Source organism: Panicum virgatum, chromosome 9K (assembly GCF_016808335.1).
Source record: "Panicum virgatum strain AP13 chromosome 9K, P.virgatum_v5, whole genome shotgun sequence".
In the NCBI taxonomy this organism is placed as follows: domain Eukaryota; kingdom Viridiplantae; phylum Streptophyta; class Magnoliopsida; order Poales; family Poaceae; genus Panicum; species Panicum virgatum.
The window spans coordinates 62,351,896-62,367,308 of record NC_053144.1 but is presented as its reverse complement, the minus strand read 5'-3'; the positions used below and the strand labels follow the sequence as shown (position 1 = coordinate 62,367,308).

At 40.9% G+C, this 15,413-nt stretch overlaps 2 protein-coding genes across 2 annotated transcripts; one reads left to right on the top strand and one right to left on the bottom strand.

Annotated features, from left to right (window-relative positions):
• Positions 1-11: 11 nt before the first annotated feature.
• On the bottom strand, positions 12-4,577 carry LOC120646793 (probable E3 ubiquitin-protein ligase ARI2). Its single transcript, XM_039923258.1, has 7 exons — positions 4,237-4,577; positions 4,097-4,129; positions 3,719-3,995; positions 2,554-3,034; positions 910-1,458; positions 662-834; positions 12-521 (listed from the first exon to the last, which is right to left on the bottom strand). Exons 1-7 carry the CDS (start codon positions 4,408-4,410, stop codon positions 370-372), a joined length of 1,839 nt encoding a protein of 612 aa, XP_039779192.1. The 5' UTR covers positions 4,411-4,577; the 3' UTR covers positions 12-369.
• Positions 4,578-6,386: 1,809 nt separating this feature from the next.
• On the top strand, positions 6,387-6,930 carry LOC120648209 (TPD1 protein homolog 1-like). The gene is made up of 2 exons (XM_039924946.1): positions 6,387-6,462; positions 6,590-6,930. Exons 1-2 carry the CDS (start codon positions 6,387-6,389, stop codon positions 6,928-6,930), a joined length of 417 nt encoding a protein of 138 aa, XP_039780880.1.
• Positions 6,931-15,413: the final 8,483 nt, after the last annotated feature.

Sequence of the window (15,413 nt, the reverse complement as noted above, 5' to 3'; positions counted from 1 at the left end):
ACCCATTAACAGGAAATAAGCACCACAGTCGGGTCAAAAACCACTTCATTCACCATGCCGCATACATTGTATTTGGAATTAGCAACACAAGCACGGTAAAGTTCTGTTCCAAATACCCTCATCTTGGCTGAGGGGAACTAGCTTTATCAGAACTATCAACATTGGCTTCAAATCCTGTCATGATATGCATTATATCATGTAAAAGCTACTCTATTTCTTGGGAACCTAGCACCGGCGTAAAATTTGAAATCAAGGTACCCTACGGTGGTAAGGCAGAAAAAAGCAGTATTTTTCCTTCATGTAGCTGAAGAAGCTCAGGTCAGCTGTACAGTTCCAAGGAATGTCCTTCATCCATCAGGTATTTTAGATTCAAATCTTGTCCGCCACTTCAGCTGGCACATTGAGATCAAAAAGTGTGCCACCACCATTAGCATCTGGCCTATCTCGCTTGTGAGGGCGCAACCTATTATCAGAACTCGAGCCATGCAACTCAGGACCCCGCTTTCCTAGGATAGTCGATGCTGCACAGCAAATTGAAATACACATCAGCAACTAAAAATAAATAAATGGGATAGCTCCATGCTCTAGTTACGGTGATACTTCTCATATGCTCGAGATAAGGAAATGCGATATGAAATACGATATTTGTTATTCTGCATACCATGTTGGCTCCTGTGTTCATCCTGACTACGTTTTGTTGATTGCGAACTTTGTTCAGTTGAATCCCAGCTAATGTCGAGCTCTGATGCCCTATCAAGACCCTTGGATTTGTATGGAGCAATGTTGTGAGGTGTGCGTAGAGGATACAACAAATCATTCTCAATGCACTGATACCTGCAAAAACAGTAAAATCAGTACAATAATAATTTATATATGGACTGCCAAAATTTTGGTGACAAGAGTTCTTACATTTGCTTGCAGAGCCTATCTACCACATTGGAGAGATTGATGACATGCTTCATTGTATCAATAACCTCATCATCAGTAAAATTTTGAAAATCCTTCTCAAGAAAACCAGACAGTCTTTCAACATTAAATTCTAGTTGCTGCTGCTGATCCTCGAATAAGTTTTGCTTCAGTTCTCTTTCCCCAGGAGTCATCTCATCCTTGAAAATCTCACCACCAAACATGTAGAATGCAAATGGATAAGAATACGAAAGAACACGCCTTGATCGGAATAGCCTATTTAACCCATTTATCACCCAGGAGTAATCTTTTATCTTGGACTCCTTATTTTCAGAAATGGATATCTTCCCCTGGATGTCATTCTTTAGCTTTGCTTCCTGCTTAAGAGAGTCGGTGTGAGCCTTGTATCTGTTGTGGTAGTGCATATATCTATAGAGGTCTCTCCTTGCTTGCTCTGTCTTCTTAGTCTGATCATCAGTGAACCGGCCACAACTATGGCCACTAATAGTTGACCATGTATGATCTCTACCAGTAGCACCACCACATAACCAACTACATTCAAAAGTAGTATCACATAAAAAAAATAAGTAGCACAACACCTAAAACCTTAATCAATAAAGGAGAAGCGAATAAGATCTCGAAAGAGAAACAAAAGCAGAAAGCAGCATCAATATGGGCATACAACTTTTAGGACAACATAAAGGGAAACCAAGATTAACAGTTAACATAACTTTTGTACCAATCTGCCACATGCTCATGAAGAGCCCATCTAGACTCTTGGCAAATGATTAAGTTTTAATGCTCCGTGCAAGCGTATGCCATATGATCTACTTCTTATAAGGGCAGTGCTTACTAGCCAAAAACTGAATCAAAGCCTCTAGTGGATCTGATTATATAGAAAACCTTATTGCATTCACTAAAGAATTTGCAACCACGTCATGTGCTCACATCCTATAGAGTATTTAGCATACACAGCTAAGAGCAGTAACATATATGCTTTTTCTCAAAGCTGTGGCATAACTACGGATCTTTCTTCTTACAGAAGAAAAAAAGCATGTAAAAGAGCAGTCAATGGTAAGGTACCACAATATTTATGTACCAACATTAAAACAGGAATCATCTCATAGGAATCTTCCAATCAGCCCTAATGAATCAGTAACTAACTAATCAAAGGACAAATGCTATCTGCCTTCTAAGCATTTAATTATATGTTTGTGGTTAAGATCTTGAGGCAAACACCATAGTATGTTCTCTTGGCAAAAGTTAAACTATGTAAATATTCCATAAATGGCAACCCAATATTTCGTGCATGATAACCTACAGGATTTTGATACAAGAAGGTAAATTCACCAGATTCTTTCACATAACAACTTGCAACTAGATGTGAAATGGACACTGACAGAAGTATAAATCAGTTGTACTAAATTATAATGAAACATAAAGACACCCAAATGGAGCTACTTACTCATTGATTGGAAATCAAAAAGAAAACGAAACAAAATGACAAAAATGCAGTTACAGTGTTATATTGCCAAAACAACGATCAAGTGGACGACTTCATTACAAAGAATGCTCTCATCCACTCGAACCAAGTCTAACAATTGGGAATTGGAAGATGCAATGCTGAAGAATAATAAGGAATCTCACCAGAATGCTTGTCCACAAATACATGCAACCAGGTTGCAGCCACCATTCTTTTCCACAGGTTTGTGACACTTGGGACAAGGTTTAGTATTTACTGTTATCCAATTCACTGATTCTGATTCATCACGGCATTTCTTGAGCCAGAGCTCCCACATCATGCAGGAACACGGTGAGTGCGCTTGTAAGGAACAATTAAAACAAAACTGGCAACCACATGTGCATTCCACCTCACAATAAATATCACCTTTGACACGTATAGCGTTACCACAATGTGGTATGCTTGGGCACCACTTTACTGTATCATTATCCTCAATATATGATTCCAGCAAAAATCTTTCAAAGCGTTCTGCAAGGTCTGGTCTCCTTGCAATGACTAGTTTCCGGATTACTGCCTCATCACAAATAGCATTGCACTTTGGAGCCATGCACCTGACACGCCGGCTCTGGCCCTCATTTATTTTCACAATGAAATATTCAGTCCAACCTAGGTGAAGGACACAAAATGTGTGTTGAATAGCTAAACAGGAAGAAACTATGTGCAGCAAAGCTAATTCATAGAATGTTATTCCCCTTTTGCTCCTTATGCATGTGGTGGTGGTCAGGGAGCGGTAGCACAAAAGAAATTTTCATTGATATAAAACTAAAACTGCTTTAATAGAATTCAAAGCCCACTCTAAATAGCGAATTCAGATAAAGTCCATGATGAGTTTAGTATGAATTGACACATCATTCTTGAAAAAGTGCACAAAAGTATGCAATGATTTTAAGGCAACAAAAACATGATGAAAATACATACAAATGAAAGTAATACCTCCTAGTCTCCTAGGTCAGTTTTGTGCATGATGTTCAAATACAGATGCCCCGAAATGATAGAAGTGAGCTAAAGGACGAAACAATGTTGAACCATTTTGTTGCTACTATGAGGCTCGAAAGCTGTTAGCAAACAAAGCAGCTTCTCATACCATGATACTATACATATCTTGCAACTCCTAACGGATGAGAACCAGACCTTTAATTAGCATAGTTAGCATGAACGAGGTGTCATTCGTCCAATTTCTATGCTCGAAAAATGCATTACACAATTTCTCTATCAGAATCTAATGTGGAACACGTGCAAAAGTTAAAAATGCTGGAATCATCTGGGTCACCCTAAACGGACATTACTCACAATCGTTGCAGTAGTTGTGGCCGCAGTCCATCTCGGAGGCAGCCGAGGGGGGCACATCCTCATAACAAACATCGCAGGTCACCTCCGTCGAGGAGGATGGGCCGGCATTATTGGTGTACTGGAGAGGAATACCAGCCGCTGAGAAGAGCCTGTCGCTGCCCTTTTGATCTAGAAGCTCGAAAATCCTCTCGACGTCCCACCGGTAGTGGATGAGGAGCGTCCGGGCGTGATGCTCCCTCAACCCTAGCAGCTCTATCACCTTCCTAAGATCCTCTCTCTAGAAACCCACAAACCACGAAACGAAATTGAAGGGAAAAAAGTCAGCACCGGAAATAGCTTATAGTGTGGAAACCGAACGGGGAGAGCTCCCGCAGTCACCTGTGCCAACAAGAGGGATTCCTTAGTGATCACCTGCAACGAGCATGAAGCGAGGAAGGAATCCGTAAGGAAAAGGAAGCACTCGGGGTAGTCCAGCCACGGAGAAAGACGGGAGGGCGAAATCAGAGCAGGAAGCTTACGGATGAGGAGGACCAATGGCAGTCCTCGAGGTGCTCGTCCTCTAGGACCTGGAGGACGGACTCTTCTAGGGCGTCGTCTTCCTGATCGCTGAGGTAGCAGTCGTCGTCGTCTTCCTCCTGCTCCAATTCAGAGGAGGACACCGGCGGCGAGGCCTCCTCGGCACCGCGACCCATCTGGCGACACCGATCGGATCAGCCCCCGAATCGAAACGGCCGGCGATAGGACCCCCTCGCGAGGAATAGCGGGGAGCGGATTGGCGGATAGGGTCGGGTGCGAGAGGCGGCGCGGGCGGGGGAGGCGGGGGGTGCGCGCATGGAGGGGAGAGAGATGGGGGCGGCGAAGCTTAGACAAGAAGCCAAGGGTGGGCTGCGTCCGCTGGTGTATTGCGGCGTGGTGGTACAAGTGAGGAAATGAAAGGGGGTAAATGTAAAAGTGGCTACACTGTGTTCGGCTGGTGCAAACCAGCGAGCTACAGTATTTCTCTTACACCACTCCAGCTCCAATCTGCCGAACGCAGTAGTCGATTGCATTTCTTATTCGAGTGGGTGAAGGTTTGGACTCTCTTATTTGTAAGCAATTGATAGGATTTCGATTTGAACTCACAAGCATCGATAAATTTTCTGTTTCAAATCAAAAGGCATGATGTTAATAGCTTTACATTCAATTTAGTAATCCATTAAAACGACCCAATAGTAACGTATGAGTCTTACATGCGCGTATTTAGCATCTTTTTATCATTCGATCAAACGTGGAACCAACTTTTATCCTTCAGCTATATCAATTTCTCGTTAAATTTTTCACTCGAAAACAAGAACAAAATGTTAACAATTTCATTCGAGCTCGCCACAAGAGGGATTACAAATTATAACCATCATATCTAGAGGGAAAGTACAGTGTTCGCTGATCCAACATGATGGTGTCGTTTGAAAATAACACTAGCGCCATGCAGTGAATTTGGATGAAAATAATGAAATTCTTCGTGCAAACTATTTTATTTGGTTGGATGAAGTCTAGTTTTTTTAAGGTAAGTCTTGGGAGGAAAAAAACTGACCCTCATGGGCTGCATATGCCCCCCTTTATTCGCTGGGCCTCCATTAGTTGCCCGTTTTGGGGAACACTCTATCCGCAACTGGCGCAAGCAGGAAAGATGTGGTGTCGTGGGCTGCATGCCCCTCGGCCCTTGCTTACTGGGGCTCCATGGGCTGTCCGTTTTGGGTTCACTGCGCAATTGGCAAATATAAAAGATGGGATTTGTCCATTAGTTTTTCCGGAATTGCCTAGCGGAGCTTGAATAAAAATTTAGATGGACACATCGGATTTGTTCAGTCACCTGTGTGACCCCCACAGACTTGTCACACTAAGCCCTCCCACTCCAAATTTTATATTTTAGATTTAAACTGGCCCAACAAGTCAGTCCATATGTGTAAATCCAATCAAATTTGTTCTAGACAAAAAAATTTGTTTTGAAACAATTTTTTAATTGTTCCAGCAATACAAAAAAATTGTTAAAAAATAAAAAATTGTTCCGGAACAAAAGATAGTTATTTGGACCTTATGTGATGGTTTGACTGTCAGTCACACGAGCGACTCTTAATATTTGCGTGTTTACCACCACGGGACCTAAATCTATCTATGTCAACGAAACTAGTACTGCATCACGTGGTTATTAGTCCCAGTAACTTGAATGTTGGTGGCAGCTTGCACAAGCCAGGAATACAGTGCAGATTTGCAGCACCAACTGCCCAATGTGCAGTTGCACCTAGCAGTTGGCTCAAGGCCAGATTTATCATGCAGCTTGTAGACTTCGTAGCACCAACCACCTGACGATACTACAGAGGCAGAGCGGTTGAATTATTGAACCCCTGAAACGGCAACCTGTGCACGAAATTCAACTACGTTCGCAGTGCTATTTGGAGCAGGCAGTTTCATTCTTTTGTTTGCTAGCACAGCTGGTTGCTCAGTGGCGCGCGTGGTAATTTGGCGAAGGAGATCCACGGGTGCTTACGCGAGACGACTAGTATATATAGAGCGCAACGAGTCGTGCAAGAACCTGCACCCTGAAACTGAAAGGAGAAGTGGCAAGCCAATCGATCGTCAGGTTAGCGTTGAGCTCTGGTCGAGAGAGATCGAGGGGAGACGGAGAGAGACCATGGGGCGCTTCCAGTTCCAGAGCGCTGCTGCAGTGGTGCTCTTCCGCCTGCTCCTCCTGTTCCTAGCCACTGATGGTATGTATACAGCAAGCCCTGCTCCATTTCATGCGTTCGTCGTCATGTCTCGGCCTCGCATGCCTCGACGATGGCTTTCCTTATTTGCGACTGAAACAATGCCTGCCTCCATGCCTCCCAGCTGCAGGTTTGGGCGCCCAGGCGAAGCAGCTGCAGCAGCGTCAGCCACAGGATCTGCCCCACTTCTGCGAAGGCGACGTGGAGTTTATTACGGACGATGAGGGTCCTGTGCCTGGAGATCAGTCCGGCCTCCGGACCTTCAGCGTGGAGATCGTCAACAAATCGGACCCCGCCCGCGTGCTGTCAAACGTCCACGTCTCCTGCGCCGGGTTCGAAGGCCTCGGCCTGGTCGTCTTCCCCCCCAGCAACTTCAAGCTCATCAGCGAGAGAGAATGCCTTGTGAACGACGGGGGGCAGCTGAACCCGGCCCAGTCCGTCGTGTTCCAGTACGAACGCCACTCCCGGTAGCCATTCGAGGTCACCTCGGCCGCCTGCTAAGCCCCCTCCGTCCCCATGAGCGTACTACTACGTGCGGTGCTGGGCTCTCTGATCGTCCACAGGATGTAGCATCGATCTCTCAGTGAGTGTTAAATAATGTTTCAGTGCTTGAATAAAAAAAAAGATGAATGGATGTGTGCTGTGCATGGATTATCAACAGCTACGAATTGAAGTGTTCTCTGCGCCCTACTCGAGTGCTGCAAATCTCTTTATTGCTAGTGCGTCCAACTAGCGGATGCATGTATCCATCTCAGATCACCTTTTTTTTGCATCAAAAAGTTATACTTCTGATTAACCTAAGCTGAAGACATGCTATTTGACGTTGCCTCTAGTACTATGAAAGACGTAACCCATTGAACTTGCTTTGGAATCTGAATCCAAAACTGTCTGAATCACATCCATTTGTTGCTTTTGCATTTTTCCTGCAAAACCAAACGCTTAACCTGCAAAAAGAAAGGAGTTGGCTTGCACAAAACGCAAGAGCATGATGCCTATATACCGAATTTGTTGCCTCAAATAAAATCATGGACGAAAACCGCAGTGAACTGTGCAGAGCCGCCCGCGCGCGCGCACACACACACAAAATATGACCTTATTCAAATATGTTATGCTGCGAATAAGACATTTATTCTTGCCATGGCGCGGCTACAAAATACATGATGGAATGACCCTTAAAAAAATGATGGAGGGGGCGGGGGGGGGGGGGGGGTGGGGGCGAGAGAGAAGGTTGAACAAAGAAGAGAAAACACGAGAGAATTGGATTAGAGTTGATGAAACGCTGTTGTGCGTAGACCCATAATGATGTGGAAGAAATGGGCTGGGATCACCGAATTGTATTCCCGGGCCTCAACTCGGCCAGGTGCGTAACGGCCCATGATAAGCGATTTCATCTCATACATGTGGCCCCTGACACTGCTGCTGCTAGTCGATCTTCAAGAAAGATTAACTGAATAAGCACCTTCTTATCGACCAGATGGAATATTAATTTCAGAATCACGTATCAAAATCAAGAGTGACTGGAATCACCAGATCCATCTGTGTTTTGTGCTTTGGAAAAGGGCCCATGTTATACCATGCATGTTTTATCAACTTGATTCGCCTGCGCGCCTGATATCAGCATGATGAATTATATCTGTTGGCTACGGACTTGTTTACCACCACACACGGCACCTAAATATATATCCCAAATCTATTATATTAATAAGGAAGTGTTATAAAAAGCTACCACGTTCGCCGTGATGGTTTACGAATTCTCACATTAATTTAAAAAAGAAAAGAAATTACACTGTTGGATTTTATAAAGATATAATAGTCCAAACTAACTCAAGAGTCCATATCAATACACAAACCTAAAGAGTCCCTTTCATATATGAGTAATAAATAAAAATAATTGAAATATCAAGATTTATGGAAATAGAATACAACTTTGATTATTTAAGAAAGTTTGCGTGCGTGCAAGTCCGATCACATTATTAAAAAAGAATTGGATGGTCAAGATTATGATTTAAGATAAAGAAAGTTTACATGTGTGTATATTGAGTAAAAAATAATAAATATATATAATAAAATAATTGAAATATCAAGATTACAGAAATAGAATACAACTTTGATTATTTAAGAAAGTTTGCGTGCATGCAAGTCCGATCACATTATTAAAAAAGACTTCGATGGTCAAGATTATGATTTAAGATAAAGAAAGTTTACATGTGTGTATATTTGAAACAAGTTCGCATTATCTAAAAAGAACAAAATCAAGTCCAACACTCACATGAGAGGACGTGAGAACGTGATAAAAGTCCGATCTGACAAGAAGCCACAATCGCTACTTTGATGAGTTCAAGTGTTCAACATCATCGTCTTGGGATCATCTCTTACCCGACTGTGGCTCTGTTAGGCCATGACGCCATGCTGACTGCTTGGACCATTAGTGTAGGTTAAAAGAAACCACCACGTTTGGCAAGAGAGTCTAGAAATTCTCATGTAAATCGAAAAAAGAGAAAGATTTACACCGTCGAATTTTATGAAAATCTAACTATCTAAACTAACTTAAGGGCCCATATCAAATATATAGGAATTAAAATATTTTAAAATTAGGACATGACCAAAGAGTCCATGCCAAATACAATTAGTAAATAGCTAAATTTGGAATTAGAAAAATAAGAAAATTAGTAGTTAACCAAAGAGTTCGGATAGAATACGATTACTAAATAGGTAAAATTTTATAATTTAAAATAGATATGGAAACCCACGAAGATACATATGCTATATATTCAACTCAAGACAGCTTGCGTTATATTTTCGGACAAAAGCTGAACAAGAAAAGGGAAAAATAAAGGTACCCTCCATGCAAACACTAACTTGATTCAATCATGTTCACTTCTCAAACAATGCATGCAGCACATGATCGTTCAGCTGATAATGTCAGCCTAATGATAGAAAAAGACAAATAATCAAATCGATATGAAATTTAACCAAACAGTAATATAATATCCTTTGTCCATTTGGAATTATAATGGGAGAAAGGAAAAACAATAACTCCACCAAAAACCAAAAGTGTGGTATATCATCTAGCTGCCATGCATCATCACATCTTATATGTTTGTTTCTATTCCATCTCTCACCTCACGAGCCACCTCAAACTGATACATCAATTTTTAGCAGCATTATTGTTGGCACCATCAATATGGATAAGAGCGCTTCTCTAACTGCCTACAAAGGAGAATGGCTTTGGAACAGGCTGCCCAAAAATAATAATTCTTGAGGTTTGAAAAGCCACCACATCATCTCCATATCGGGAGTTAGAAATTCGCGTAAGTATAAACAAAATTTAGATTAAAAGAAGTAAAGAAAACCAATCAATATTGTTATATTATATAGAGTTGTTAGTAGGTCTAATTTAAGCTATTCCAAAAGCAACATCTGGTGTAGCCTTGGAATGAAAAAAAATATAATTTAGGGGTGACTCAATTTTCTAAAATAGGAGCACTAAATTTTATCTCTAGGTGCCCTAATGGGCTAAATATGGAATGTAGCCCTAATCAGGACTAACGGGCTCTAACAACCAAGTATAAGCTGTGCAATTAGATTACCAATTAGCCCATATTTAGCCCTCTTATTTGGCATCCAAATAATAGAGCTAATGTTTAACTCTGAGATCCAAACACCCCCTTAATACTTAAGTCTTAAATGAATCCAATGGACTCACATAATGGTTTTATAAATTACCACAATAATAGGTCAAAAATCATAAATATCTCCACCATTGATCTTAGCGTGGATCCATGTCATAACTGATTGACTTTTTATGACACAAGAGTAAACTAAAAGCATCTCAGGATGACACACCTATAACAATTACCTTAAGTGCATAGTATATAAGTGCTAGAGTGAATTAGTGTTTGTAAAATCATTCAGGTGTAATGTGATCTTAGTGGATCCATGTCATAACAGATTGATTTTTTATGATACAAGAATAAACTAAAAACATCTCATGATGACACACCTATAATAATTACCTTAAGCGCATAGTATAAGTGCCAGAGTCAATTAGTGTTCATAAAATCATCAAAGTGCAATGTGGGGAGTCGAGGAGATCCGTTGTGTCCTAAATTTCTAGCACTGAGGAAAGATCAGTCGAACAAATGAGAGAAACAGAATAGAATAGGTGAATTAGCTATCATAAGGTAGTAAGGCTTCCTAGCTACGGGAGGATGCACGTGGCTTTGGTACATGTCAGTGAAATAGTTTTAGAAGTAAAGGCTAAACCATAGAAACAATAAATGAAATAAAAAAAGTATGAAACAACTAAAATTAAAGATCCATAGTGAGTCAAAGAAGACAATAGAATTAAGTGAAATTATTTCATACGAGTTTATAATTAAAATAATCAAATAAGACTATATTGCAAATACACAAAAATAACTCCCACAGTTTTTAAAAAAGTTGAGAAAATTGATATATTGATAGGTATCAGGAGGAAAAAGACATAAATAAATGACTCGTGTAAAATGAAATTCATATTTATAATAATTAAATGTTTAGAAAAAATAGAAAAATGATCAAATACAGTTTTAGAAGAAGGGACACTAATTATGACATATTCCCTAATTTCTATGTTTTGCTCTTGATTTAATAATTTGTCCAAATTGAGGTACACCAATAAAGGCTGATCAGCCAGGAGTATGAAGAAGCACCATCAAAATAAGGCATATGCAACTAAATTATGTTTATACATGATATTACCTATTATCATGTACATATTTTGTGCAATGAAACAACATGATTAAAAAGGTGATATGGGCTATTTTGACAAAACAATGACAATAAAATAATAAAACAAAATCATTTGAATATATTTAATTTTAAATAAATTAAAATTAAAATTAAAATGATCCTAATATTATCATGAAAAAGTTAGCTACCCGTGCTATTAGCGCGGGCCACCTTGCTAGTTCCCAATAACTTGAATGTTGGTGGCAGCTTGCACAAGCCAGGAATACAGTGCAGATTTGCAGCACCAACTGCCCAATGTGCAGCTGTACCTTGCAGTTGGCGCAAGGCCAGATTTATCATGCAGCTGGTAGCTAGACTTTGTAGCACAAACCACCTGACGATAGATACTACAGAGCAGTTGAATTGAACCCCCTGAAACGGCAACCTGGGCAGGAAATTCTACTACGTTGGCAGTGCTATTCGGAGGAGGCAGTTTCATTCTTTTGTTTGCTAGCACAGTTGGTTGCTCAGTGGCGCGCGTGGTAATTTGGCGAAGGAGATCCACGGGTGCTTACGCGAGACGACTAGTATATATAGAGCGCAACGAGTCGTGCAAGAACCTGCACCCTGAAACTGAAAGGAGAAGTGGCAAGCCAATCGATCGTCAGGTTAGCGTTGAGCTCTGGTCGAGAGAGATCGAGGGGAGACGGAGAGAGACCATGGGGCGCTTCCAGTTCCAGAGCGCTGCTGCAGTGGTGCTCTTCAGACTGCTCCTCCTGTTCCTAGCCACTGATGGTATGTATACAGCAAGCCCTGCTCCATTTCATGCGTTCGTCGTCATGTCTCGGCCTCGCATGCCTCGACGATGGCTTTCCTTATTTGCGACTGAAACAATGCCTGCCTCCATGCCTCCCAGCTGCAGGTTTGGGCGCCCAGGCGAAGCAGCTGCAGCAGCGTCAGCCACAGGATCTGCCCCACTTCAGCGAAGGCGACGTGGAGTTTATTCAGGACGACGAGGGTCCTGTGCCTGGAGATCAGTCCGGCCTCCGGACCTTCCGCGTGGAGATCGTCAACAAATCGTACCCCGCCCGCGTGCTGTCCAACGTCCACGTCTCCTGCGCCGGGTTCGACGGCGTCGGCCTGGTCGTCTTCCCCACCGGCGACTTCGGGCGCATCAGCGAGAGAGAATGCCTCGTGAACGACGGGGGCCAGCTGACCCCGGCCCAGTCCGTCGTGTTCCAGTACGAACGCGGCTCCGGGTTCTTCAGAAGCTGAAACTATTTTCCTCATAAATCTATATGCTTGAGGTTGAAGCCTTTTCATAGGAAGTAGTGAACACACATGTAGGTTTAATGGTTGACGCTGAAAACTGATCAAGGAACTCCTTGAACCTATTAAAAAGATGTCAATATCCTCGTCGGTCATGTTCCACCTCATGAGATCGCTCGGCTCAACCAGGCCCATCGGCCCCACCATTTGCCGGTTTGCTGCTGTCGGCGACGGTGGAGGCGGCTGCAGGGGCGGTGGCGGTGGCCCACGCCCAGCCGATCCCCTGGATGCGGCAGAACTCCCAGTCGGCGTGGACGGCGATGGAGGTGGCCACCAGCTGGGCGGCGAAGAAGGCGAAGAGCAGCAGGTAGCCCGGGCGCTCCAACCAGGTTCTATGCATGACACAAGCGTTCTGTACAATGCAATTAAAGTGGACGAAACATTCTTCCCACATCCTCCACAAGGTATCATGTGGTAATCATGATTATAGTTATATTTGTTTGGATCTGTCTATATCATGCTTGAGTGATTTGTGGACTTCCTACACTCGAGTGATTACGAGCAACAAATCACACGAATATGATAGAACTGGAAATTCGAGTGAAACATAGACAAGTCTCACTTGGATGATACTAGGCATCAAATCACACAAATAAACAAATCCAACACAACCCGAGTCATTCACACTACTAATCTCACACAAAATAGGCTTAAACAGACTTAAAAAAGAAAATTCAGATTTTCAAAAAGCATTCTATAGATTCAGAATTTTCAAAAAGCATTCTATCAGATTAGTAGGTGTAGATGACAACAAATAGAATTGTAATTAAGAAAATTGAACATGAGTGATTCAAATGCAGAAAAAAAAGTGAAAACACAAATTTTAATATAAACAAATGTTTTCAAAATATTTCTATGGAATACAGACAACAAAAGTTTGAGGGTGCCTTTAAACCCCACAAATGGCAAATGGCAAATACAAAAAAAAAAGCTAAAAAAAGAAAAAGAAATTACAACAAGAACTCAAATAAATGACAGTTCAAGTTACACTGGCGATTTAACATGTTTGAACTGTAACTCGAACTATTTGTTGACCTAAACCCTGCAGATGCAAATAGCAAATATTAGAAAATGTAAATATGAAAATATCTACTATATAGTATTTACACCTTGATTACACAAAAATGATAGTACAATTAGTACTAAAACTTTATAATGAACAGACTGTATTGTATATAGAATGCAACATAATTTTCAATCAGAAAACAAAGGCACCAATTCAATATGAAGCCATTGTAGAAAGGATACTCAATATGAAGCTGCATCTAGAATACAACCCTTCCTTAAAGTCAATATAAGAACTAGCACTGTTGCCCACAGGCACCAGTTCAATGCTCAGAACTGTGCCAGAGATGACACGGTCTTCTCCACCTACATGGACCTACAAAGCAATTTGGCCGGAAGCATAAGGGCATAGTACAAAGACACCACTTCTGCTATGATCAATAGCAATTCCGTAGAACTCCCAAAGTTCTAGTAAAATATAAATTAGTATAAATCACACGTACATATGAGAACTCATGATATTACATATGCATGATACATAATTTACAGTGACATTTCCACTGTAATTATGGTTATGCTACACTGTAAGTGTAGTAAACATATCATGTAAGTGTAGTAAATAACAGTGTTTTACAATAAAAAATGAGGCTAATCTAGTGATCTATCGTTAAAGTAAACTTAAAGCACGAGAAAGATGAAGAATTGAAAGGACTGTAAATAGTAAAAGGAAGAAAGACAAAAGGAGAGAACGCCCACCAGGACAAACCTCCTCTTCTCTACCACTTAGAAATGGCACAAATTACATATAGGATGCAAATTTCATAGGCAGTGGCAGTGGATAAAATAAAAGTGGAAGGTAGAAGGAGGACAAAGAATTGAAAAGTGTAATAAGCAAGTCATATTTCAAATTTATATAACACATTGCACATCACATTAGAGCTATTGATCCTATTAGAAGTAGTATAGGACCTTGTCACCTAACGTAGGCTGAATGTAACAAAGAGCAAAATAGCAACAAATTTACTACAATGTAACACTAAGCAACATGTAAATTGTATATATATTAATATTTCTAATGTATCCAACCGGGGGGAAATGGGGAAAACAGATCAAGGAAGCAACATTTTAAAAAGCTGACACTAGTAGAAGTATAGTAATCATAAAACCATATGCAGGAATAGTCTGTAGTACTACTACAACTAAAAAACAGAACTAAACAACCTCAATACCTTCATCTTATCTATTCTATTCTAGTTATAATATCCAATCAGTCAGAAATGTCTTCCAAGAAACAAAGTCTAAAATAAGCAGGAAACAATATAGAATAAGTTTATATGGACACAATTCATATGGTTCTGTTTTAGTCAATATTCACAACTGATTACTATCTCTGATGAACGGAGATTTTATCTTAGGGAGGGGTGGGTTCAATAAAAACTCTTGTGTCCATCTTTCAAAAAAGAAGATTAAACTCCAGCCGGCAACCACTAGCAAATGCATGTTAGGGGGACTGTTGTTCACTGATGAGGAGAACACAACTTATTAGCCAAAAAGAACAGACTTTGTTGTGAAACTAAAGAAAAATCGATCTTAACCAGACAGATCAAGCAGATCTATAATAAAAAAAATCAGTTAGCTAGCTACTCTTTCGAAAACCTGAGAACAACATTCCCAACAAACTCCCAGAATCCTCTAGCATAGAGTTTTACACCCTACTATGCAGATAGCCAGTTACAAATCCAGCCACCTATAAGTTAAAATGCTTCTGTTGAGATTATTGCTATCTAATTCACTACCTCTATTACAAATTATTTTTGGCATTAATTCGAGAGAAATCTAGACTACTAAACCCAATCGCAAAGCAGAGACACAAAAAATGAGCAGGTACAAGCTACAATACTGAATCC

Coding starts and splice junctions, on each gene's coding strand:
- LOC120646793 (XM_039923258.1), bottom strand. CDS start 4,410: ATGGGTCGCGGTGCCGAGGAGGCCTCGCCGCCGGTGTCCTCCTCTGAA. Junction 3,996..4,096: donor AATCCCTCTTGTTGGCACAG/GTGACTGCGGGA, acceptor GTGGGTTTCTAG/AGAGAGGATCTTAGGAAGGT. Junction 1,459..2,553: donor ATTTGTGGACAAGCATTCTG/GTGAGATTCCTT, acceptor TTTTGAATGTAG/TTGGTTATGTGGTGGTGCTA.
- LOC120648209 (XM_039924946.1), top strand. CDS start 6,387: ATGGGGCGCTTCCAGTTCCAGAGCGCTGCTGCAGTGGTGCTCTTCCGC. Junction 6,463..6,589: donor CCTGTTCCTAGCCACTGATG/GTATGTATACAG, acceptor TCCCAGCTGCAG/GTTTGGGCGCCCAGGCGAAG.